Here is a 25,488-nt window from a genome sequence, read left to right on the forward strand (position 1 = left end):
ATTCAGCTCCACCGGTTGCCCTAATTTGGGCACTGGTATGAGACAAGAAGTTTTCCACAGCACCAGGACTTTTTTCATCTGAAGGCTCACATTGAAGAGCCTATGAAGAGGGACTGCTAGTTGACCAGCACAGTACCTCAGAAGCCTTGGACAGACTCCATCTAGGCCTGCAGCCCTCCCTGACTGAAGTGTCTTGAGCTCAGCTCCAACCTCCTCTATAGTTAGACACAGAGGTTGTAGTGGAGGGATGGTGACAGGAGTGATGTTGCTATCAATTATAGAGATCATTGTAGGGGTGCAGCTGGACAGAAGAGGGCTCGTGGTGGGAGTTGCTGCAGAGGTGGAGGTGCAGCTGAACTGAGGAGGGCAGGCGGTGGGAGCAGCCACAGATGTGAAGGTGCAGCTGTGCTCAGGATGCCTTGTGCTGGAAGCTGCCACAGACGTGGATGTGCAGCTGTGCTCAGGATGCCTGGTGCTGGAAGCTGCCACAGAGGTGGATGTGCAGCTGGGCTCAGGAGGCCTAGTGGTGGAAGCTGCCGCAGAGGTGGAGGTGTAGCTTGACTCAGGAAATAATAGGTTTAAGAAATACTTAGATTGTGATGTTTGCTGTACTATTTTTTGAGACAATATTATTAGTAGCACAAAACAGATCATCTGCAGTCATAGAAAACTGGCAGGTCTACGACCACAGTGCAGTTTTGATTTTCAGTGGGATGATAGCAAAACATTCCATTTTTTCTGGGTTGTTGTGTGAAATCATTTGCTCTTTTCAGTAAAAAATAAGTAATCTATATTAAATATATTAAACTATAGTTTATGATTTCTCAGTTTGGTTAATAAGTAGCAAAAGATCTGATGTTTTAGAGAATCTAATGGGTTTTTCTTGCCACTCGATCAATTGAAAATATACTTTTTCATTAGTGAAATGTAAAACAAACACAGAATGTACAATTACTCACTGTACAATTACAGTTATTCAAATGTTAAAATGAACAGCTTTTGGAAAATACTTTTGAATTTGATGCTAGCAACACATTTCAATAAGCTGAAGCAATAACAGACTGGAGAATGAATGTAAGGCAAAGAAGACTTATAATAATATAACTTAAAAGACTTATAATAATAATAACTATGAATAAATATGTAATGTGAAACTATAAGGAATTGTTAAACAATTTTTAAAAAAACTAATTTCTGTGAACGGTTAAAAGAAAACTAGATATTTCATGGAGAGCCGTGGTGCGGATGTTAACACTGTTGTCTAACAGCTACAGGGTTTCTTGTTCAAATCCTGGCAGGGGGATTCAAGTTTGCTGGGAGTTTGCATGTTCTGCAAGTTGGGTTCTCTCCAGGTACTCCAGCTCTTCCTCCCACTGTCCAAAAACATCACTGTGACAGAGTTTACATTGTTTACACAGCATCGCAACCTTTTTGAAAACAAGGTTGTATAACATAAATCCCTCATCTCTGCTTTCTCAGAATGCAGAGTCAAAGATCTATTCCGGTTTGTTGACTCAGAGTTGACCTTAATTTAGCTCCAGCTATTCGTGAATGCAACAACCATTTTACCACTATAATCAGTAGGTATCTACCACTTGGAGCTTCTGAGTACAGAGTAAACTCATGTGCCACCTCTCAATATTTTTCTTGACCTTGATTTCCACACTCATCCACATCATGTCAGACTGGCTGCCCCCCCAGATACTGATGATGTGGATGCCTCAGGATCAAGCTTTTCTTTATATTTTCTCTTCACAAGTAACCCCCCTCTCTCTTTAAACAAACAAAACCTTACAGCAGAGTTTATGCTAATCTGACCCTTTAATCGTTCATGCACAATGCTTTAATAGAACTGACTTGTAAGGACTTTTAAGTTGAAGGTCTTGGGGGACATGGACTGTGTGTTCAACACTCAATGCTACATCTTGCTTTCCAGGCATTCAAGCATGAAATTGAATTACTTAGTGGATAACTGCTGCCATCTAAAGGTTAGAGGGTCAACTATATGTGTAGGTCTTTGCAGACTTTATGAATTAATTCACATGCTTCTCTGTTTACAGGCTTCTAAACAAAAAACAATAATGGAAGACACATGTTTACTTTGCTTAAATTGGAGCGCTACATGTAACCTGGAAGTAGCTATTGGATGAGTTATCTTACAGTGCAAGACCAGCATTGAAGCATGAAATTGAAATTATTGATGGAAACATTCTGACATACATGCACACACACACTCACACAAACACACACAGGTTCAAAGTACAAACAAACAAGAAAATAATTATTTTTATACTGAAAGGCACACAGTCTGTAAATCTCACAGATTTTAAATCAGCATCACTTAATACAAAACTATGTACATATTTCAAATGTGGTCAATATTTCCAGTAAGACTCCCCTCGTAGACATTCCTCCATGGCATTTAGCTCATGTAATTCAGGACAGTGAGGACCATAGTGAAGGCAGAATAGTCTCCTGACCTTGGGAATGACAGAGAGGGCTGGACCTCTGGCACCGCTGGAGGAAGGAGGGGGAAAATACACAGTTGGTATTTGTAATAATCATGCATGTCAAAACAATAAAATAGTAGAACTTGTGCGTTCAGTGAATTTTGCAGTTTTGGCAGGACTCCATAATATACATCAGATGCTGAAAAAAAACTATAAAACTTGCTCACCCATTGAAGTGCAACTGAGCTAATTTGAAGAGCTGTTGCCCAAGCTCAATGCTGTCATCTCCATACTGGAAGCCAGTTGCTACAGCACTTCGCTCCAGATGGGTGGCTGCATTTTTCCAGTCACCTTCAGATACAGTGGAAAAGAAACAAAGCTGTAAGAGTATGGCAAAAGACTCTAATAATGACTTTTGCGGAGCAAACACACTCTGCTGAACTTTTGCCAACGTACACAACCACAATAGATCTGAAAAATTGTAATCAAGATGTCACTGAAGTGTAAACCTTCAGCTTTAATTCATAGGATCTGTAAAAAAAACTATTTTTATTTTACATTGCTACCATTTTTCATTTACTTAGAGACACAGCTGTTGGTACTACCTGTACAAGAGTTCTCAGAGTGGTTTCTTGGCTACATATTTTGTAAATCATCACAACTTGTAGCCAATCATGATAGATATTAGTACAGCCCACCTATCAAATTTAGTTTCTTCAGTTGTTTTATTTCTTGTCTAAAAATACTGGCCCTTGATTTTTTGCCAGAGAAAAAAACTGTTTACATTTTCTAAAGTCTGTACAAAGAATGATTAAGGTAATACAGGACATATTTGGACATAATTCAGATTGGTTGAAAAATTAGTAGTGGATGAATTAAACTAAACTGAGCATACTCACTAGTGAAGTGTGTTAAGCCATAACAATACTGAGCACTCAAGGTTTTGAAGATGAGATATTGAACCCTCCTCCAAGCTCACCTGAACAAATTTACTGGTCAAAAACGTGTTCATTATACTATTAACTGTTTTATTTGTTCAGGTTTTCAAAAACATATAATGCTAATTAGGTATTCAAGAGACTTTATTTCTGCTCTTGTCCTTAAAGAAAATTATTTAAAAATTGCTTTAATTTTACATGGATCAATATGTTTGGCAGAAATGTTTTAATGTCATCTTCCAATATTTATGAAAGTAGAGCTTCCTGAGGTTATCATGTCAATGTTCCTGAATGGGTGATTTCACCACATGAACAGCATTAACCACACTGCATGCCATAATGCTCACCCATGGAAGCATAAGCTCTGGCTGTAGCATCAGCCAACTCCCCCCGTAATGGGTGTGTCTCTGCAAGGATTAATCCAGACAGACTCTCAGTCCTTTTCAGCAGTTGCAGTGCCTCACCTGGGCACGGCAGAGAAGAACAATAGCATGACAGAGAATCATAACTATATTTGATTACTGTATGAACATTTGGGATGTAGTTTGTCACAAGCACCTGGCATTTCTGTCTCCATGAGTTCCACAGCCTTCTCCAGGGCAGCCCTAACCTTCTTGAGCTTGTGACTCACTTCCGCTGAAGACATACGATGACCACAGGTTGACAGCGAACACTTAAATCCACTTCCTCTGTTTTCATAGCTTTTCTGAAAAATTATATTAAGTGTCTCAAATTATTTGCACTGGTAGACCAAGAGCAGGGAGCTAAATATTAAGAACTAATTCTAAATGATTATTTAATAAATCCATAACATACAAATGATTGCATACTTCGAGAACTTCTTTGCACTTAAAACATAAGAATCCGGACTCATGTGGACCACCTGTGGCGCCTGGCATCTGCCCTCTGCTTTCCTTCACTTCCTCCTGCAGGCTGCAGGCCTCACACTGACAAAGGAAATAGTACTGTTCGTGCAGGAGACGCTGGCGTTCTTGTCTCTTCATCCTACTGCTGTTTGGACCTGGGAAAAAAAACAAAACATGCAGATAATTGGTGATAGAGTGATGAGTTATAGGAGGACAGTGACAGGCATCAGGAATATCTACACTGCTAATCAAGCAATGAAATTAGTTCAGGAGACAGTGCTGAAACTCTCCATAATCCCTTGACATCGATAAAATGATAATATTATGACAACAACTATTTGAAAGACACATGCATTTTTTAGTGACAAACAAAACATAATAAGAACTTAAATCAGTGGTATCCTTTTCATTCTAAGACAAGATAATTCTCATTCTCATACAAAGTTACTTACCAATACACATAGTCTAATCTTACGTTACGGTGAAATTCTACATCAAAATGTAACTTTCAAAGGTAAATAAAATCGTGATACTCCTGTATCTCCCACCGACCATAAAACATATATGTGGTGATTCTAAATTGACCGTAGGAGCATCTAAGAGTGTGCATGTTTGTCTCATTGGTCCCTGTGTGGCTCTGTGATGGATTGGTGACCTATCCAGGGTGCACCCTGCACCCTGCCTTTTACCCAATGGCAGCTAGGATAGGCTCCAGCCTCAACCCGAGTGACCCTGAATTAGATAAAGTGGTTAAAAATTGGATGAATGTCATCAGGAGGCACTGCATCAGCTTTCATAACTATGCTGACGATACGCAATTGTACATTTCCGTGTCTCCTGATGACACAGGGCCACTTGATGCCCTTTTTAACTGCATTTTAGATATCAAGTCATGGATGACAGCGAACTTCCTACAGCTCAATCAGGACAAAACAGAGGTTTTAGTCATTGGTCCTGAAGGCCAGAGAGAGAAACTTTTAATAAAATTACAAACTCTGAAACCATCTAAAACTGTAAAAAAAATCTGAATTTTGACTCTGAACTTAGTTTTATTCCACATATCAAAAACATAACAAACATAGGTTATTACCATCTTAAGAATATAGCCAGAGTCCGCCCGTTTCTCTCTCAGGCCAGCACGGAGGTGCTGATGCATGCTTTTATCTCTTGTCGTTTAGATTACTGTAATGCCCTGCTCTCTGGTCTTCCAAAAACAAGCATTTTCAATCTTCAGCTACTCCAGAATTCAGCTGCACGAGTGCTGACAAGGACCAGAGGGCGGGAGCACATTACACCAGTTTTAAAATCGCTCCATTGGCTCCCCATATGTTTCAGGATCAATTTCAAGGTTCTTGTACTCGTTTTTAGATGTCTTGACCGTCTTGGGCCTTCTTATTTATCAGACTTACTTTTATCATATCAACCCTCACGGACCCTGGGGTCTTCCAGCACTGGCCTTTTAACAATACCACGTGTTCGATCTAAAACACACGGGGCAGTGGCTTTTAGTTATTATGGCCCCCGATTGTGGAACAGCCTGCCGGAGAACCTCAGGGCCGCAGAGACTGTTGATGTTCTTAAAAAGAGGCTCAAGACTCACCTTTTTAAATCAGGCTTTTATTTCATTTTATTGATTTTCTTTATTCCTTTTAATCAATATCTATCATATTTAATTTTTGTTCTATATTATTTTAAGTATATGTTTTAAACTCCATGTTTTAGTTAGACATTTTAACTATATGAGCTGAAAAGCTTTTTATCTATTTTGATCATTTTACACCCTTTTATATTATTTAACTGTTTTAGTCTTTCAGTTTTTAGCTCCACTGTTTCTTCATGGGGGCCTACCACACTGGGAGCTGCTTTTGGTCCACTGACAGGGGTGCTGTTCTGGACTGCTCTGGCTCTGGCCCGGGTGGCTGGAGGACTCTGCACCTTGGTGTGGCGCTCCCTGTGGTCGTGGCCCAGGAACCCTCTCAGTGTGGTCGGCCCCCAAAGGTGGCTTTTTCCGTGCCTTAGGTCTGGGTGCCCGGCCTTGTCTCTGTCCGATAGGTGCAGTGGGTCTGAGCCTGTGTGTTTGTGTGTGTGTGCATGTGTGTGTATGTATGTGTGTGCGTCTCCGTGTCTCTCTGGGTATTTATGGGGGTGGGAGGGTTGGTATATTTTATCATTGTTGTTTTTAGCCTCTGTGATGCACTTTGTGTTGCTTTTAAAGTATGAAAGGTTCCATATAAATAAAATTTGATTTGATTTGAATGGAAATCGTGATTCAGTGGCTAAAACTTTTATATATGAGGATTCTGCATCTTGCTTTTTTTGTTTTTCTGTCGTTGTTCCAAAACCAGAGTGATTCACTCATTCACATACCTATCTCTCATATCTCACCATAGCAGTGCAGGATTTCCTGTCCAGGAGTGAGAAATTTGGCTGCTCTGACCGTCATGGTGACTCCACGAGCCTTGTGCTCATCCTCAGATAGACCTTCTCTGATGTCTTCAGGTTCATCTGAACCATAGGTATCGACAGCTGTTCCAGTGCTGAACACCAGGCTGGTATTGGGACAGCAGGAGTGATTGAGAAGACTAAGAGTTGGGAATATTGCCGTGGCAATACGAATTTCCTGCCTGGACTGTACTGGTGAGTTTTCTGGTCCTGCGAGATGCAAAAAAAAACAAAAAAAACAAAACAGTAACTAAAGGGAATTATTTTTTAAAAAGTAACTGATCTTTAGAAAGACTAACCAAAGTTAGAGTTGCATTTAGGCTGATTTAAGTGTAATTATGTTTAAGCAAAAATGCTTTAAAAAGCTTTCCTCTTCATAAATTAGAGGCTGCCTTGTTTAGTCCCACATGGAGCAAAAGGAAAAAAGTACTGTCAACCTGTAATATCATTTTTACAATATTTCAAATTCACATATATTTACTTCTCCCATCCTATTAATTTTTTATGGTGACAAAACGCAATTGTAGACACAGTGATCACACATTTACCTGCATCTTGCAATGCAGTGATTGCCTGAGCGTTACATCTAAGTTGCAGCATGTGCCTCAGAGCTGCACTTCCCAGGAGCCATAGCTCTGAGCTCCCCTCTGTTTCCTCTCCCTCCTTGACAGGTACGTCTGGTGATTGGCTGGTTGCTGAAGACGGCTTGTTAAAATTCCACGAGACAGGAAGAGGTCCTGCCTTGCTGAGCTTCACATATAGCGTTGCTATGGTAACTGCACAGAGGAAACGCAATCTAATGCTCTGGCGATTAATGTGATGCAGTAAATGAAAAATGCACAGGTAAGAGTCACCGTTGTATGAAGTCCAGGGATTGGGTTCATCTGAATGACACGGAGAGGAATCACTGGAGGCACTGTTGAGACTGCTTGGTGTCGATTTTTCGTGCTTGTCACTGATAGGCTGTCTTGCCGTTTGGATGTTTTTTAAACCTGCCTTTAGTGTTACCCGCAGAGCGAGCTGTGATATCACACCCATCAGCATCAGGTCTGCTCCCAGTGGACACTCCCAGCGGTGATGCTCTTCCCATGCTTCCTGCTGACAGCCAGTCGAACAGTATCTGCTGTAACTGCACCTTTCACATGGCACAGGACACAGAGTTTCATTCAAACACTGGTGACAGCGCCTGTGCTCAGTTCCAAATAACACTTCTCTTTGCCCTCCTCCTTCCTTCCCCTTCACCTCCTCCATTCCTGGTATGAGGACACAACTGTATGGCCTGTCGATAAGGATCACCTCCCCAGCTGCTATTTTCTCTATAGCCACGAGGTGTCGACCTTTTTCTGCACTGTACCCAACAAAGACTTGAGGACAAATCCCAGATGTGAGAGCCCCCACTGACAATGACCTGACTTTCCCTTTGTCTTTGATATTTTTTTGGTCAGGGCTTTCATCATTTTTACTCGCTTTTTCTTGTACAAAGAGGTGCTTCAGACACAGTGTGCGACGGTCCTGTAGCTTGTGTGAAAGGTCAGAAGGATAGCCATTCTTCAAGGCTCTGTCGATATCATCAAGGCACTCCTGAGGCAAACAAAAAAAACCTTGAGAGTGAACCTTGGTAAATTCCAAAATCACAGACAAATCATAGAAATGACAAACTTTTAAGTAACTCGTGCAGTCTGCATTTTAGGTAAACTAAACCCAAACCAAGATATACTGACCCGAGAAGGCCGGGTAAAAGATACTAAAAACAATGCTGTGAAGACAGCACATACAAACAGCTAATGAGCCAATCTGGTGTGACAGCTAATATTAGAGGTTTTGTTTGTTTGCAACTCACTTTTTTTTCAGGTGCATTGGAAATGTTCGTCTTAGAAATTAGTAGTAAGACGAGATTATTTTTTCTTGGCTTAACCACACCTAGTGTGGCTTGACCAGAGTCATCGACTTGTTACACCTGGCTCAGCTTGTGCTTTGAAATCTAAAGGAGGTGAATAACTGATGAGGGTTTAGATTTAGATTAGATAGTTTATGGACATCTGGAGGGACCCAAGTATATGGGACCTGCTCTTGAACGTTAGGTTTACAAACAGCAGCTCTGCTTTTATGCTGAATTACAAGTAATATGAGGAATTTTACTGTGAGATAAAAGAAACAGAGAGGGTGAAATAAGGTACAGGGTTTTTCAGCGATGTAAACTCAAAACTTCTAGAACAGAGATGTCAAACTCCAGTCCTCGAGGACCGCTGACCTGCAGGTTTTAGACGTTTCCCTGCTTCAATGCACCTGATTCAGATTAAATGAATCTCTTCAAAAGATTGTTACATACTGCACAAACCAGCTAATGAGGCATTGACCTGAATCAGGTGTGTTGGATCAGGGAAGTATCTAAAATCTGCAGGACAACGGCCCTTGAGGACCAGAGTTTGACATCCCTGTTCTAGAAGGTCTGTCTTTGGGGTATAGAAAGCTTCCCAGTACTTTAATTAGTACCTTAAAATTGTGGTCAGAATGCAAGGGTCAGAGAAAGGACCCAAAACAGACACTTTAGAAACACATATTATAATAGAAGCTAAATTAGCAGGATACAGGTTACCTCTGGGTAAAGCTGCTTCCTGTACACATGTCTGCAGAAACATTAAAGTGAGGGCCTCCAGTAATATTACCAGGATGTCATACAGGGCAATGCACCTGAGAAAAGGTCTGTCATATGTCTGAAAGTTTTAAAATGATTACAAATTTTTTTTTTGCAAATCATCCACAATTGCTGAGGACTTTAGTTTTAACAGTCCCGGTATCGTGTATACTTTTCATTACGTATGTTACAAGCCTTCAAAGCAGAAATATTAAAATCAGCTATTAAGGATTCTGCAAGTTTGACACTCCCTGATTAGCTCATTGTTGAAGATGTGTCATCTCACCTGGTAGTTCTGCAGATGGTAGAGTGCAGCAGAGCGGTTGGCAAAGCACAGAGACAGCTGCTCTGAACTTTGGGGAGCAAAACATGTGCCCTGCCAAGACAGTGGGCAGATAGGTTGTGTGTTAAAACATGTTAACTACAGGCGGGAGCCACGCCATGTCTTAACTTCTGTTTTCAAAATAATCAACAATTTATACCCACAATACGTTGAATCGTGAGCAGATATCCATTGTAAGCCACACACAATTTTATCTGATGAATACCAACTCTGCAGAGAATCCTATTGTACTACATCAAAACTATCACAATATTTGTATGTAAAATGTTAATATTTCCTGACTAATGGACAACAGTGATATTGTTTTCATTGCACCTGTGAATAGTGCAAAGCCGCTGCCATGTAGTCTTTGGCCTTGAAGCTTGAGTTGCCCATCTGCCTGCATTTGGCTGCCTGCTCTGTGTCCTTGACTGAGTATCCTGCAGAGAGTGACTGCACGAAATCCAGATCATGTTGGCTGTAGAACACAGACACACACACACAAACCTTTGTCTGTGATGACTTCAACCTTGTTCAAACCGGAACTTGCGAGGTTAATGAATGACTGGAAACCAATCACGGGCAAGTGAGTGTGGTTCAACTGGTCCACTCAACAATAAAGTTACCATTTGGTTACTTGCATGGTCAGTTTTACATATATCCCCTGCTGCCACTGCTTACAATAAGTTAGTATAAACTGTGGTAGCCAGATTCAGCTGCAACTGCTGCGGTAAAAGAAGCTACTTACGTTGTCAGACTTAAAGCACATTTGAAGACATCATCTATTTCAAGCATAGACGTAAATTTTTCCTTTAGCTCGGGATCGAGTCCAGCCCATTTCTGTGCAACATGATCTTGCCACTGGAGGCACGGAAGATCCATAACAAAATACAACGACACAGCGGAGCTCTCTTGTCACAACAGCGGCTCCAGGGACCAGTTTTGGGTTTGTTTTGGGGACAGTTTGTCACGCCAACGTGTAGCAGTCATACCACTATGATCAAGTAAGCACACATTTGTAAAGATGTTTCCGGTAAGGGGTTTTGAAATAAAATCCACACCCAACTGCCGGTCAAAGAAACGTGTAGAGTATTGTCCTTTGCAAGTGAACCCAGTGAAACGTTGGATCGTCACCGTGATCCATTGTCACAAATCTTACACCAAGAACCAAACCAATCCAGAACATGTTGTTTGTGCATTGCTGATTGATGTTTTTATGTTTTGTGCTAAAATATAACTAAAAGTAAAGTCTTTATAAAATAAAGACACCATAGTTTAGCCACATTGCTGTTTTTTTCACAAGTGCCATGCAAAAGTAAGCCAAATTGTAAAAGAGATTTAAATATAGATCTATTAAAGAAAAAGTTAGTACATTGTTGATCAAATTAACCGTTACTGAAATGTTGCGAGTGTGTGGAGACAGTTAATTTCAAATGCTCAGATAACTATCTTTTATGTCTGATCTTTAAGTGTGCATGATATTTTTCAATTATTGTTCTTCCCTAATAAGATGTAAGTCTAAAGAATAACTTATTTGTGAACATGTTAACCGCTATGGGTTTTAGAGCTCACTTTCTTTCATTTTAGGTTATTTGCCCCTTAGCAGACGCTCGACACACATTTTTATTTTGAAGATCTATAGTTATAATATCCGGTTAAGCTTTTGCGCTCATTGCGAAAGTGCCGTCTGTCTCGCTTCTCTCGCGAGAAAGTCCGTCTTGTGCTTGGATATGCGAATGAGAAAAGCTAAAGTCTGGTGGCTTTGAGGACAACTTAACGAAAAGGACATGGCCTTTACATTGACACAGGGGGCGGTTGAGGTAAGCAAATATATTTGTATGAACAAATATATATTGTTTTTTTTTTTTTTTACACCGTGTTTTGACGTTTGTAGTGCTACGTCCTGGAAACTGCTAGCATTGGGAGCTAATGAGATTATAGTTACGCAGCTGCATAAACAGTAACCTCAGCAGAAATCAAACAGTCTAAATCAGTCACTCCGAACTTTTAAGAAAGTGTCGTAAAATAAGTACCTGTTGTGAGGAAAATAATGCAGGTTAAGTCCATTGAAGCACAACGTCATATTGCAGTATTCGAGGTAAATCTTAGCATTTGGCCAGAGTGCTTTAAATGTTTTTTATTTACAGTAACAAACAGCAGGGTCTGATCTTGTCACTCACTGTTAGCCACCACTGTTTAGCTGCGGGGGCAGAGACAGATAAATGCCACCTCAAATATCCAGTTGATGACACATCATGTCGCTTTGTATGAGCATCATAACAATGTGATGGGACAGTTTGAGGGCATACTTAGTCATTAGTTATTAACAAATCCTTGTTTGTTGTTGTTCAGGCCCTTTACAAAGGCTCACAGGTGAACGACCCCATTCTTCAATTGCTGGTAAGTGAATGTGAATGGGCCTACTCTACCAAAAGTGTGTTTTACAACAGTAATATTGACATTTACTGTGTTTTAATAAATGATAATGAAAATATAGGTATGGATAAAGTATTATGCAAGTTTATAGATTTTTTTTTGTTCCCAGTAAATTACTGAAAGATACTTTAACTTTAAAACTTTAAATGGAACTTTAAGTGGAAACTAATGATACATTTTTGCATTTTTTTGTACTTTTAATGTGAATGTAGTAAAAGGCAGAACACACCATTTAAAACAAGCCTTGAAATATGTATATGTACAATTGCTTATGAGGTTACTGTCCTGATTAGTAGATGAAATAGTTATTTCTATGTCTCTAATGGAACTGTCCTTTGTGCTTTTCAGAACATCCGTCAGATCAATAATGCCTCAGGCCCACCCAGGTTCCGACTTATGATGAGTGATGGTCAGCACTCTTTATCTTGTAAGTATCTTTTAGTAGCCCAAACACTACCTGATGTAGTTTGTAAAGGAGCTGATGCTGCACAGAGGACAGTTTTTGTGTGTTAACAGCAGTACAACTTAAAAAAAAAAAACACATATCCAGAGGAGTGTTTTGTATATTTATCAAATGTATCATAAATATTTAACAGTTGTGTGAGTGAAAATTTGCCGCTCAGATGACAATGAAGTGCCGATCGTGTGTGGTACATGAATATTTGTTTGGGTTATTTATTTGTGTGTGTAGCCTTCCTTCTGGCCACCCAGTTGAACAATCTACCAGAGGAGAACCTCCTGGTGCCCAACTGTGTGTGTATGTTGAAGAGGACCACTACTAATACGTTGTCAGATGGGAGGTACGTGTGCCTGGTTTGTGTCCAAACATCCTTCTTCGTGTTTTTTTGCTTCCTGTACACCTTATTTTTATTCACTTCTCATGTTTAGCTAATTCTCATATGCCATACGTATTGGTGTTTATGTACCACCATCAGCTGATGTGGCAGTAGCATGTTATGTAATACACACCACTGCCACTCAGCTACAATCTAGACAACTGGAGGCCCTCATAGTTATAACTGGTGATTTCAACCATGCTAGTTTGGACTAACAAACGACAATAAAACACAGGACTTTCTGTCTGCCAGTGTTAAAGATGCATACAGAGCCAAAGCTCTACCTCCACTTGGCACTCTGATCACACACTGGTTTGTGCATACACCTCAGTATATTGTTAATACACTTTGAAAAGCTTTATGTGAATTTTATTATGGTGTTAATTTGTATATACTATTTATATTTTGCATTGTGACTAATCTATCTATCTATCTGTCTCTCTATTGGTAAAAAGATTAAAGTCAACATTGGGTTTTGTCTTCAAAATCAAGTCTGCCTTTCTTTTAACGGTGGCAAATGGATGTGTTATTACTACTTTATCTCTGTTCTTTATTGTGGAGATGTATAACTGAGTAAACTGAGATGCAGTCTATCAAGAATTACAAAACTTTAAACTTTTAGTGCTGAAGAAAAACATTGTGCCCTCATTTTGACTGTTCTTTTTTTTCTTTTGTATTCCAGACATGTGGTAGTTGTGGTGGACATGGAGATATTGCAGTCAGCAGAGGAAACTGGAGGGAAGATTGGAAACCCAACTCCATATAGTATAGATGGTATGGTTCTTTTAAAATGTGTACGGGAGAAGATAGAAATAGTTTTCGGGAACCTTGCAGGTGCCTTATGGTGTGTTGTCAACTTGCAGGTAAGACGTCATCGTCTCCACAGAAGGTGTCATCAACCACCACGGAACTAGCATCTTCTTCATCGGCAGGAGTCCCTGGACCCTCTCATTTGAGCAACAGTGGTGAGTATCCATCAAAAGCGTAATTTCTTCAATAATGATGAATGATACTTAAGAGTATTAATAGAGAATGGGCGCCATATATTTTGGGTGGTTGTCAGCATATTAGAAGATGCATTGTATGATGAAAATGAGGCACAGAAATTAAAAAAGTTCACCAACATGGAGGGAAAATATAACGGAGGAGTAAAGACAACGATAACAGAATAAATATAAAATGTGTTCAGAAATGATTTAATCAATAAATTATGGGAAAAAAATAATTAAATAAGTAGTTGTGTCTGTCTGTATTAACACATCAAATATTGTATTAATAGTGTTTCCAATAGAAAATCAAGGTAGAAATATCAATGTGTCTCATTTTTACATCTATAAATGTCTGTTTAGTTGTTTGTTGGATTTATTGCCATCGAAACATCATTACACTTTGTTTATCTTTGCATAATTATGCACCTCTCTAATGTAAGGACAACCTTATTTAGCGCTTAGATGCACTGATCATGAGTTCTTTCTTTCTAAATTCAGATGTGTCGACTAGATGACAGAATTTATTCACATTTAGATTATTACAGTAATACAGAAACACCTCATGACTTAAGTACATAGAAATGAGCGTATCGTGTCTCTGAATTAAAAAAATGTCAGAAAAGTGTTGAAATAACTTATATTGAATTAATAAGTAATTTAAAGTCCTTTTTTAATAATTTTATTGGAGATGGGTAGATTTCAGCACACTGAATGTCAGTTTTGTAAGAGGAGCTTACGTTCCATAATCTTGCCAACAGAGGGAGCCATGCTCCCTTTCAGTGAGAGGCACTGATTTAAGGGTTGCAGTCCTCACAGAATTTTCCCCTTAATACTGCTGTTCTCTAGCCATGATTAAGTAGCAACACACACTTTGCTTTGCATTTTCATCCTCATACAGTAGACCGCATTTTAACCAGCACTATGGAGCATAAAGCAACTCCTGTGATGCTTGTAGCACTTCTGGGTTCAAAGGCTGTAGTCAGAGTGTGGGTGAAGAACCAGATGAAGCAGGAACTTAAGACGCACTTTTGAAGATAGTTAAAGAAAATAATAGATTAATGGAAGCTTGCAGTTCCTATGTCAAGACACATATCAAGTGTCTCGTAAATATAATTTAAATCACTTTTATCCTACGTATGATTTTTGCTCCGTAACCACAGCAGAACACCATAACTCACCCTTCCACTGTTTTACCCCCAATACAGGACATCTCAAATATGTCTCCAACCACAATGACTGCTGCTTTGTACTATGTCTAATGTATCTTGTGTTGTGTTGGATCTTCTCCTATTAGCCTTACCTTTCACTCAGCTGTTTTATAGCATCAGGCGTTGTTATGTGGCAGAAATATACGTAAAAGTCCTCATTGGAAGATGTAGGTATGTGGGTGGATAATGAGTGCTTGGTATATTGTGTATTTTTGCATGTGTAGGTGTTTGTCTGTATGTGCATGTTGTGACTGAGGGAGTTCATGGCTTAATGAATATTATTTTGAGGTCTGTTCCCCCTCCCCCCTTTAGCAATGCGCAGATGGAGAGGGAGAAGGGGAGAGAGTTGACTCTAGTAGTTAGTAGCTGTTGGTTAAAATCTTTCTGCACTCTTCTTTTTTTTACAGAGCACTAACTAAGTATGCTTTTAATCTCAGTGTTTTCTCCACCTGACTGTGACTGAGAGTTTGAATAGAATAGTTTTTGTAAATTGCGTTTTCACATAGTCAATAATAAGATTGCTGGATGCCACACACCCAAGTGTTTCCAATGAGCTGTGGGAAATGTAATGACTAGGGAAACTGCAGGTTTACTTTGAGGGCCTGAGCTCCGGCTTCTGTGAAGACTGAAGGGTCTTCATGTAACACAGTGAGTCCAATTTGGCTAACTCGGTTCATAGCCTCTTTTACTTATATCTCAATTTTGTATCTTAGCTCTTCCCTGCAAAATATGTTGAATAAATCCTTTTCCTAACGTTGCTGTAATGAGGTGTTTGTGAAAGACTGCGATTGCAGTGGATCTGTCCTGTTACAACTTAGGTGGGAAATCTTCGCCAAATTGCAACTGCAGAAACTGACATTTTTCCTGAATAAATCCAGATGCACAAATTGGTTAAATCTGTTGTCCTGACCTCTGACATCCTTCGAGTGGGACTGTGTTATCAGACAGGTTTTATCTTTATAAGGAATTATTTAAAAAGTTCTGCATATTAAATGTTATCTAAGTTCGGTCAGTTACAAGTGACTGGCTGGATCGTCAATCCATTAGCCACAATATTAATATTCTGAAAAATATCTTTGAATAGCCTTCCTGCGGTAGATGAAAAGTCAGAGGCCATAGGACAGCTGTCACAAACAGATCTGAATTTCCATTAAGATATTCATCAGCAGCTATCGCTTTCAATGAACCACCTTCAAACTGCCAATGATCAACAGATGATATTTAAATTTCAAAAGAGACATCTGCATTTGCTTAGGTGTCATTAGAAAAAATATTTATTATTCATCACTGTTACTCTTTTTCTATCTTTATCACGTAGTCCTTGTGTATGTTTCCTTACTCTTTCCCTCCTATTATCCCCATGTTGGACCAAACTCCAACGTAAGATGTTGGATACATCATTGGCATACATATTAGAAGCCTGCACTTACTTTAATAATGAAGGAAAAGGGATCCCTGATCAAGCTTTATGCCCCTGTCTTGCCCCCTCTCACCAACACCTATCATCTCATCCTCTCTTCTTTTGCTACCAGCTCCCTCTCTTTACCGCTCCACCCTAATAGCGTGTGTATGAATATTGATGCTTATTACCTCTCACGCAGCAAAGCTGGTCAGTCTGTTTGTTTTTTTTTCAGTTCATCCACCCGAATGCTGTTGCTCAATATGGCTGATCGTTCATGCCAAAACAAGGCATTACATAAAAAGTATTTTGATTACAGCTAACTGTTTCCTGAATCATACTGATGGGGCTGATGCTACTTTATTGTGGGAGGTGAGATAGCACCATATGAGTCTGTGGGCTGGACCAAACTGTCTTTTGGCATTTCATTTGTTGAGGGAAAGAGCTTTGTAGTTGTTTCAGAAACGGTGAGGTCTCACCTAAAAGAGAAGAAATAACAAGCTTGTTATCCCGTTCCAGCTGGCACGGCATATTTAATCCCTTCATAATGAAGCATGTTACACATTTGGGTTCCTCTGTTTAAGCTGAAATACATACAATATATATGATAACTCTTTTCTAGTCTTTTTTTTTTTTTTTTTGTTAAATTAAGGTGTTGGACCAGTTTTTGACCTTCTCTCACGCTTTCTCAATGGCTTTGTCAAAATGTTTTGAAAATGCTTCATATATGTAACTCAGGCTAGTTATTTTAATCTCTTGGCCACAGGACTATTATTGTGACAGCACTTCCACTTATTTATTCTCCTCTGACTTAAAAGTACAGTAATCATAAGATTAATAATTGATGAGCTGTCCCACTCGGAGAGTAAAAACAGTTGTATTAATTAGCAAAGTAGATCGAGAAGGAGATTTGTAGAGAGTTTTACTGTCTCAGGCATTTTATGGTTTTGGCAGTGCCTAATGCTTGATAACAATATGCTCTGTAACCTCTAAGGATATTTGAATTGATACCATAGGTACCTCACAATATGTGCAGCATTATGTTGTATAATTGTTTCCAATAAAACGAGCATGATTAATTCAGACTTTGATAAAAAGAGACATTTATGTAAGGCCAGTGGTGCATAAAATAGACATAGCCTTGTGTTCACATTCAGGCGAGCATAGATTGTCCACTGATAGGGCTGTACTCAATATCATTACTAGTTATTAATGTTTTTCTCTTTTTTTTGTGCAATTTACCTTAAAATGTCCATCACAGTTTCCATGAATATGAGTTGTTACATTACTCGTTGAACAGCTGTCCAAAGCAAACTGAGTAAAGATTTTCATGAATCACTTACCAGATTGGTGGCGAAATCTGTCAACAATTCATCACATTTTCTTTTCTTTTACTGCAGTTGAATTGATGTCTCTTTCTTTTGTCTCCCAGCAGCCCTTTATTCTCCTCGAGGAAAAGGAAGAAACTTTACTGGAGCTTCACCCATGAAGGCTTCGCCCATGAAGGCTTCGCCCATGAAGGCTTCGCCCATGAAGGCTTCACCCATGAAGGCTTCACCCATGAAAGCTTCACCCATGAAGGGTGCCAGCAATTCTCCGATTTCTTCAGCAAAAGTGATTCCCATCGCTATCCTCAACCCCTACCAAAGCAAGTAAGTTTAGGTGTGTAGGACACTCCGTCCCTACTTTCATGGACTTTTTTTTTTTTTGTATCTGCAATTTAAATTCTGTAGGGTGGACAGTTACACTTACACTTATTTCCTCCCATTTTCTTAGCAGATTGTGTAAACCTCAATCATTTCACTTTCAGATTATTCCTCTCCTGCTCTGTCATCAGTTAAACTATATTCTCTGATGTTTTGACTCTGGTTATTTTTTGCTGCCATTTCTGGATAGTGCTTAGGGGCATGTTTGAAAATGTGTGTTGGTGCATGCATGTGTAAGCGTTTTTCTCTGTGAATGTGTGTGGCTGTGTGGATTTGAGTGCGTGCATGTAAGTCTGCCCATTTGCATGGAAATGAAATGAAATGACCGATCTAGCCTCAGAAATGGACACTTTTTTTTTAAGGCAGGTAGTGCTGGGTTTTTATGGTTTGCTGCTGAGGTTTTGATTCTGTTATTTGGCCCAGTGGGGCTTTGGCCAGCCTCATTTTTTTTTAACCCCACTTCTTTCCTTCTTACAGCTTTTTTCCTCCAGGGATCCTTTTTACTGCAGTATTCCCCTCTCTCTTTTCTTATAATTTCATTAGGTTTAAGTCTCTCTCTTACTTTAAAATTGAAAAAAAAAAAAAAGAAAAACAAGCACAAAATAGCAAGAAGTATTTGTCCAGATTAGAGTAATGGCACATTGTCAACTCTCCAAGTTCGGGCTCTGATAGCGTAGCTTTGTTTGAAATCGCAAGCTGTAAAGATAATTGTGCCTCTAGGTGTTGTAATAAACTGATGACTGTTCTAACTTTGAAGATGGGGAGTACCCACAGTGAGTAAAACCGATGACTTCAGCAGCTGTGGTTCTTCTGTGAATGTCTGGGTGAAAACAGAAGGGCAGTTCTGAACTTGTGCATCACTGTAAGACAGTGTTATATAGGGATGCTTTGTAGGGTTGTTTGTGCAGCTTTATCGTCCAATTCTGATTGTGTTAAGTAACAGCATCAAGAGCTGACTGTAATTGGCTTTTGACGACCATAAACCATGGTGTAGCAGCAGTCTTATCCATATTGAGCAGGAAATGAGGATCACTCAGGGCCAGCGGCTGCTCTCGTGATAGAGGATTTAATTGCAGGCAGACTTATGGTATGAATATCCTCCATTGCACTATTATTAGTGCAGTAAAAAAAGTTCCCTGCTGCATGAAGTTCAGCGCTTGCCTGGCAGTTGTTAAAAACGGAGGAAGTACATTTGATGCAAGCAGGAGTTTGAAGATGTACAACACCTTGTTTCCCCCTTTTAAGATGTTGGGCACTTTTTGTTTTTCATGGAACTTTGAAGAAAAAAAACTGAGAAGACATAAATTCAGTTGTGTTTTCACGTTGGTGAGTGATGTGTGCTAAGTTGGAATGCTCATATCAAAAATGGAATAATTTCAAAGTGTGTCTGTTTGTTCTCACCTTAAAACTGTGACTTCAGAAAAGTTTGACAGCATTTGTCAAAGAAAACTTCAGCGTTATCATTTTTGAATTTAGAATATATTGTATATTTAATGTCCTGTCTCCATTTACTTTGTCTGTTGATGGAAGCGAAGGAAAACATGGTAGACATCATATATTCTTGTATTTTCAAAGCTTAAGTTTCAGGGCAGTGAATGTTTTGGTGTGTTTTCTATGTTGGCAGTTTAACTATTTGACATATCGATTTTGATTAAATTATTTCAGGATTTAAGATGCTTTTCTTCCAAAATCTGTTATCCAAACCTGAACCCCTACCCTGACCCAAGCATACTTTGTGTTAACATGTGCTTTGACAGTTTTTATTCACCATAAAAAATGTGTCTGAACTGTTCATCCCATAGGTGGACTATCAGAGCCAGAGTCACCAACAAGTCCACTGTCCGTAACTGGAGTAACTCTAGAGGAGAGGGCAAGCTCTTCACGTTTGAGATAGTGGATGAGAGTGTGAGTAGGAGCATCGTAATATTTGTGTGATACATGGCAGCATACTATGTGTCACACATGGCTGTTTCTTTTACTTTATCCATGGAATGAAATGTGCTGGTCAACAGGGAGAAATCAAGATTACTGCTTTCAACAATGAAGTGGACAAGTTTTTCCCTCTCGTGGAGCAAGGCAAGGTGAGCAGATCCCACTCATCTGTATCCATCCATACTCAATGCGATAAGAGCCTCTCCGAAGTGTTAGCCAAAAATGATAACTTTTGAATGTGTTCCGTGGCACCCAAAAAGGCTGAATAGTTGAGACAACTCTTTTTATTCACATCATTCCAAATCCAATTCATGTCTGAACCTGTCTGAAAGCCTGTTTTGACAAAAGCTGAACAAAATCTGAGATCTGTGAAAAGTTCATTAACTACTTTCAAATTAAGCTTGAGTTCTGTGTATGCACAAAGCTCCTCAAACAAATGCATCATTGGTGAAACCGTGCTTTGTAAAATCCTTTGCAAAATTATCTCATGCCAGCAGGATTTTAGGCCAATGATTGGTTGTTAGTGGCAGAGATTTGCTAAGTGATTTTTTTTTTTCAATACAGTATATAATTGTGACACTTCCTATTTATGTAGATGTGTATGGCTGAAAATGGCTCACTGCAGCTTAAGAAAACTTTCAAAGTGGGATATTTTCGTATTGTTTTGCTGTTTTCAAAGTATTCTGTTATCACCGTTGTGACAGAAATAGCTGCCAGTCTGTTTGTAATGAAGGATGCATGTACAAAGTTTAATTTTTTTTGTGTTTCAGGCAAAAGAGCTCAAAGAGTTAGTTTGGTTTCTTTGAAGTTGGGATGACTGCTGTACCCATCCATAGTCAGTGTATTACCTACAGTAGATCACAGTGGGCACCATGCAGACACAAGATGCAGGCGGGACTATGGGCTTAGGGACTGAGCAATGTGCCACTGTGAACAGGCTTAGTAGCGAAACCTATTTTAAAAACCAAAACATCTATTTGTTTGTTTAAATCTACAATATATTTGGAATATTTTCACAGCTTGACTTTGCTGTCATACAGAGCTTTCTGATGGGAAACTGAAGTAAATGGAGAATACAACAGAAGAGGGTACCTGCTCCGCCCCCATATGTTTTTATTTAATGTGAAATGGCGGAATACATATATTATTTCTTTGTTTATAAGAAGTAAAACAAAACTGAAATCCTTTTGAATTTCAATCCAGTTTCTACCTCCAACTACCTACCTAGTAGTTGGAGGCTGAACTTCTTGCAGAACCTCCTGCAGCTGAGAAAATCTCCCATGCTGGGGAAGATTAGGTCTCATGAAAAAAAAACAACATATGAGCTGATTTGAATCTTCAGTTGAACTGGATGGAGTTGCGTTGGATTCCTACAAGGTGCCCTCTATTTCTGATTTAGTAAACTGACCACTTAAAGAGATAATTAGAGCCATCTGCAATAACATTATAGTAAGAGCTCAGAGTAATTTATATTTGGCAGTACGGCTCTTTTGTGTGACATCCCTGCCCTTAGCCTGAGGCAGTGAAACCAGCAGCAACCCTCACCTCTGTTTTCCACTTTGGCAGAAGCTGTAAATTTATCTTGCACAACGTTGTATATAGTGGTGCCTAGACTTTTAGAACTGACCAAACTAATGTTTTAAAACGCTAAATTTATCAGTAACTCCAAGTAGTTGTGGTTTTAGTCAAGTACCAACTCCATGTTTTTGTCAAAGGCATCTGGTTTAAAGAGTAGATAAATGGATTATTTATTTTAGAGTGGGCCTTTTTAATGGACTAAAATACATTTTTGGGCTAGCCCTGCTCACAGCAGTTGCTCAGTCCCTCCTGCCTTATTTTCTGAATGGGGGTTTGCTATAATCCACTGATTACAGAAGAGTACCTCATACCACCCAACTGCAAAGAGACCACCTTTCATCCAGTGCGATCCAACATTGCGCAGCCTTTGGCATTTTGCATCAGTACTTCTGAAAAGTTGAAAAGAAGTTCAGTTGCCTATATATCGCTAAGTATTACATTGTATTTAAAAACGTCACCTAAGCCATTAAAAAACGCCTGTAACGACGCAGTCTTGTTAAACTCCAAATTAACTTTTTACCTCAAGTCTAATGAGGGGGAAGTCATTACAGTTACCAGTAAAAATTCTTTACTGCCAAAGCAGTTGGTCTTGAAGAAACTTGGCAGCAACATTTCTCATCATCTGAGGATCATTTGTCAACCAGAAGGCATTGGTTTATGACCTTCTGTCAGCGAACATCTGCTTTTACTGTTGCATTTTAAGGAATGCCATGCCTGCCAGCTCCAACTCCTGTTACATAACTAATGCTACTATATGCTATCCCTTCAACTTACTTCAGTCTTAAAATCAAACAATATTTTGCACAGGAATGAAGTACGACACTTTAATACACTTACAAAAAAAGGGATATGGAGCATTCATGAATGTTTTCAAATATTTTGTTAATACAAGGAAACAGATGCCGCCCTCAAATGAAATTTGATTTTCTTTTCAGGCCTTTATGGGGCTTCTCCATTACATGCTGTAGCATGGATGAACCCGGCTCTACATGTTAGTTTTGTTTATTTTTATTTATTTATTTTTCTATTTTTTGGAGTATTAGCCCATTGCAACTGAGACAGTTTTAGCACTCTTTTAGCCAAGGTTCCAACTGAACATTGCATATATGAGCATACAACAATGTCTGCAGCAGCACCGATGTGCTGCACAAATAATAATATATGGTATAGACACCATTAAAGGTCCAGTATGTATGATTTAGTGGTATTTATGCCTCGACCTCACCCTTACCCACAAAGCATGTAGGAAGAACTGAAGTGGTCGTGTAAAACAGGAAGTGCCCTCTTTAGAGCCAGAAATTGGTATTCTTTCTTGCGTACTGTAGTAGCATGTTGCTCCCAACTGAGCAGAAGATGAGGCTTGTGACATCTTGTTCTAAGGTAATACAAACATAACAGATTTTATTTTCATGTGATACTGCACTTGTCCATGTTTTCTTCTTATAGAAAATGATCTATTTAAACTTAATTGCCTTTCTTTAAATTGACTGTAAGAGGAAGGTTATAAAGTGTTTGATATGACACGCAGATGCATAATGAAAAGAAAGAACATGTTAATTGCATTTTGGTGTCTTCATGTGTGAGTACAGGTAGGTAGATCTGTTAAAGCTATTCCACAACTTAGTCTTGCTTAAAGTACTCTACTGTTTAATAACTCAGTCAATCCAGAGTCAGACTGGCTCAGGCTTCAGCCACAAGCAGTGATTCCCAACACAGATCCAGAACCAATTTGTGCCCTCTGCCTCCCAAAATAAATAAAGAAATGAATCCTCCTTCCCTTCATTATCTGAATATTGACACAACAGTTAGAGGGTGTGACTTGCTCTGAGCAGTCAGAATGCCTTACACAGAAGTTTCTGTCTCCGTGTGTGCTAACTCAAAAAAGTAGGAAGAAAGGAAGGAAGGAGGGACTGGATTCACACACACAAACCCAGCGGCAAAGAGAGAGAGAGGATGGCTATTGGATCTTTGGTAGAGTTAATGAGGAAGTGTGCCTCACAGATTGAGTTTAAATTATGGTGTTAAGCTGACTTGCTCTCAACTGCTGCTTATTTTCTGGTGAATTAGAGAAGTGATGGGGCTGATAGGACACTATGTCTTAGTTGGACCTGAGGGTTTTCCATTCTTAAGACATTTTTGTGTGTTTTGTAATGAAAATTTCCTTTGCAGGATCAATATAATGGTCACCAATTCATTCCGTCATAGTTGCTTCAAATTCACAGGAAATGGCTTCTTTGATTAGGTCTAATTTAATAATAACGGCACACTTTGCTCTCCGATTTGCTCCGTAGGTATACTATATATCAAAGGCTACACTGAAGGTGGCCAACAAGCAGTACACCACACTAAAGAACGACTATGAGATGACCCTCAACGCTTATTCATCTATTGTACCTTGTGATGACAGTCAGGGCATCCCCACTGTGCAGTGTGACTTTGTGCCCATTGGAGAGCTGGAAAACCGAGACAAAGATGCCATCATTGGTAAGAGACAGAGTTTCTCAGTTCCGACTTTATGTTTGCATTTTTACAATTTAACAGATTAAAAAAAAATAATAATAAACTTTAAATGAGCAGGTAGTGCTTCACTGCCAAGGATAACTGGGAAAAGGCTAAAGCTGGTAATGTGGCTGCTTGCATTTTTCAGTCCCAACAATCAAAGTTACATCCAGGTTGGAATGGGGGGTGGGGGGTTGGGGGGTGGGGGGTAGAAATTAAAGTGTGAGTCACCTGCATACTACATCAGGTACAAAGTTGTGCTTGAGTCCTCTGAGTCTCAGAAAAGATGCACGTTAACATCTACCTGTCAGAGAACTGTCGGGAAATTTCTTTGAATTGCAAGTCCATTTTTGTTTTAATCCAGAGTGTCATTTTCTTGTTTTCTTCTATTCCAGTTTTGATTGAAAAAGCTTCTCTAACAGGTCAACCTATGTTAAACCCTTTTCTTTGTGAAGGATTTTATTTCGGTGTCCTCTTAAAACCCAAGTTCACATGATTACAGCAATGTAACAATTTTATGACACATATGACAGGTCTAGACAACCTATGAAACAAAACATTGGTGAATGTAATAGAATCTCTTAAAGTCATACGTGCCACTTTTATAAGGACAAAAAGAAGGTCTGTTGTGAGAGCCTTCTTTAGGATCAGCTGTTGCCAATATTTGAATATGAGGGTTATTGTCTGTGCAACTGTAGGCTCAAATAGGATTGAGACTTAAAAAGGATGTCTGTTTTATTCAATTAGATCCTAATTTGAACAGTTTAGTCTTCATTCATGAAATCCAGAAGTGATCTTTTGATACTTAAATATTTTTTTGGATGTGTAAGCGAAACAAGCTTTTGGTTTGCCTCTTTCATGTCCAAGTAGAATTGGTCTTGTGATGGAAATATTTAGCTGAACTGATATAGAATAGAACTGAATAGAATTGGAAATTAAATTAAAAATTAGATTAAATGATAAAATTAAATGAGAATTGATTATATTCAAGAAACCAGCAGTGCTGCTCGGCCCTTGACTCTAACACAGGTTAAAGGCTATCAGTATGGAGGGTAAAAGAAAAAGCACATTCCTTGGAAAAATACATTACGAGAGGGTCGGAATAAAGATAAATTCCAGCATAGAGTATGGAAAAGAGATAAAGAGGAAAATGCTCATTTCACTGTTTCTATGAGCATGGTGTTTGCCCTCCATGTCTGACAGGACAGGCTTATGTCTCTGACAGGTATATTTGGATGGATCACATTAAGAT

General features: G+C 39.2%; 2 protein-coding genes across 3 annotated transcripts in view; one reads left to right on the forward strand and one right to left on the reverse strand.

The window, feature by feature from the left end:
- Nucleotides 1–1,226: 1,226 nt before the first annotated feature.
- smyd4 (SET and MYND domain containing 4) lies at nucleotides 1,227–10,652 on the reverse strand. Its single transcript, XM_072375047.1, has 10 exons — nucleotides 10,402–10,652; nucleotides 9,990–10,131; nucleotides 9,618–9,707; nucleotides 7,245–8,277; nucleotides 6,640–6,906; nucleotides 4,219–4,409; nucleotides 3,947–4,094; nucleotides 3,736–3,852; nucleotides 2,678–2,801; nucleotides 1,227–2,517 (listed from the first exon to the last, which is right to left on the reverse strand). Exons 1-10 carry the CDS (start codon nucleotides 10,533–10,535, stop codon nucleotides 2,376–2,378), a joined length of 2,388 nt encoding a protein of 795 aa, XP_072231148.1. The 5' UTR covers nucleotides 10,536–10,652; the 3' UTR covers nucleotides 1,227–2,375.
- A 697-nt stretch (nucleotides 10,653–11,349) lies between these two features.
- LOC140279780 (replication protein A 70 kDa DNA-binding subunit-like) overlaps nucleotides 11,350–25,488 on the forward strand; it is a 33,573-nt gene continuing 19,434 nt past the window's right edge. Inside the window, exons 1-10 of one of the 2 annotated variants that reach the window (XM_072374950.1) lie at nucleotides 11,350–11,473; nucleotides 12,006–12,053; nucleotides 12,438–12,516; nucleotides 12,781–12,889; nucleotides 13,608–13,699; nucleotides 13,789–13,890; nucleotides 17,954–18,173; nucleotides 20,030–20,132; nucleotides 20,240–20,308; nucleotides 24,029–24,221. In XM_072374950.1, the coding sequence (XP_072231051.1) occupies nucleotides 11,441–11,473; nucleotides 12,006–12,053; nucleotides 12,438–12,516; nucleotides 12,781–12,889; nucleotides 13,608–13,699; nucleotides 13,789–13,890; nucleotides 17,954–18,173; nucleotides 20,030–20,132; nucleotides 20,240–20,308; nucleotides 24,029–24,221 (1,048 nt within the window). In that variant the 5' untranslated portion in view covers nucleotides 11,350–11,440. The remainder of the gene's footprint in view (nucleotides 11,474–12,005; nucleotides 12,054–12,437; nucleotides 12,517–12,780; nucleotides 12,890–13,607; nucleotides 13,700–13,788; nucleotides 13,891–17,953; nucleotides 18,174–20,029; nucleotides 20,133–20,239; nucleotides 20,309–24,028; nucleotides 24,222–25,488) is intronic. The other variant, XM_072374951.1, reaches the window with a different exon arrangement.

Source organism: Leuresthes tenuis, unplaced genomic scaffold (genome assembly GCF_036924035.1).
Source record: "Leuresthes tenuis unplaced genomic scaffold, fLeuTen1.0.hap1 SCAF_21, whole genome shotgun sequence".
In the NCBI taxonomy this organism is placed as follows: Eukaryota; Metazoa; Chordata; class Actinopteri; order Atheriniformes; family Atherinopsidae; genus Leuresthes; species Leuresthes tenuis.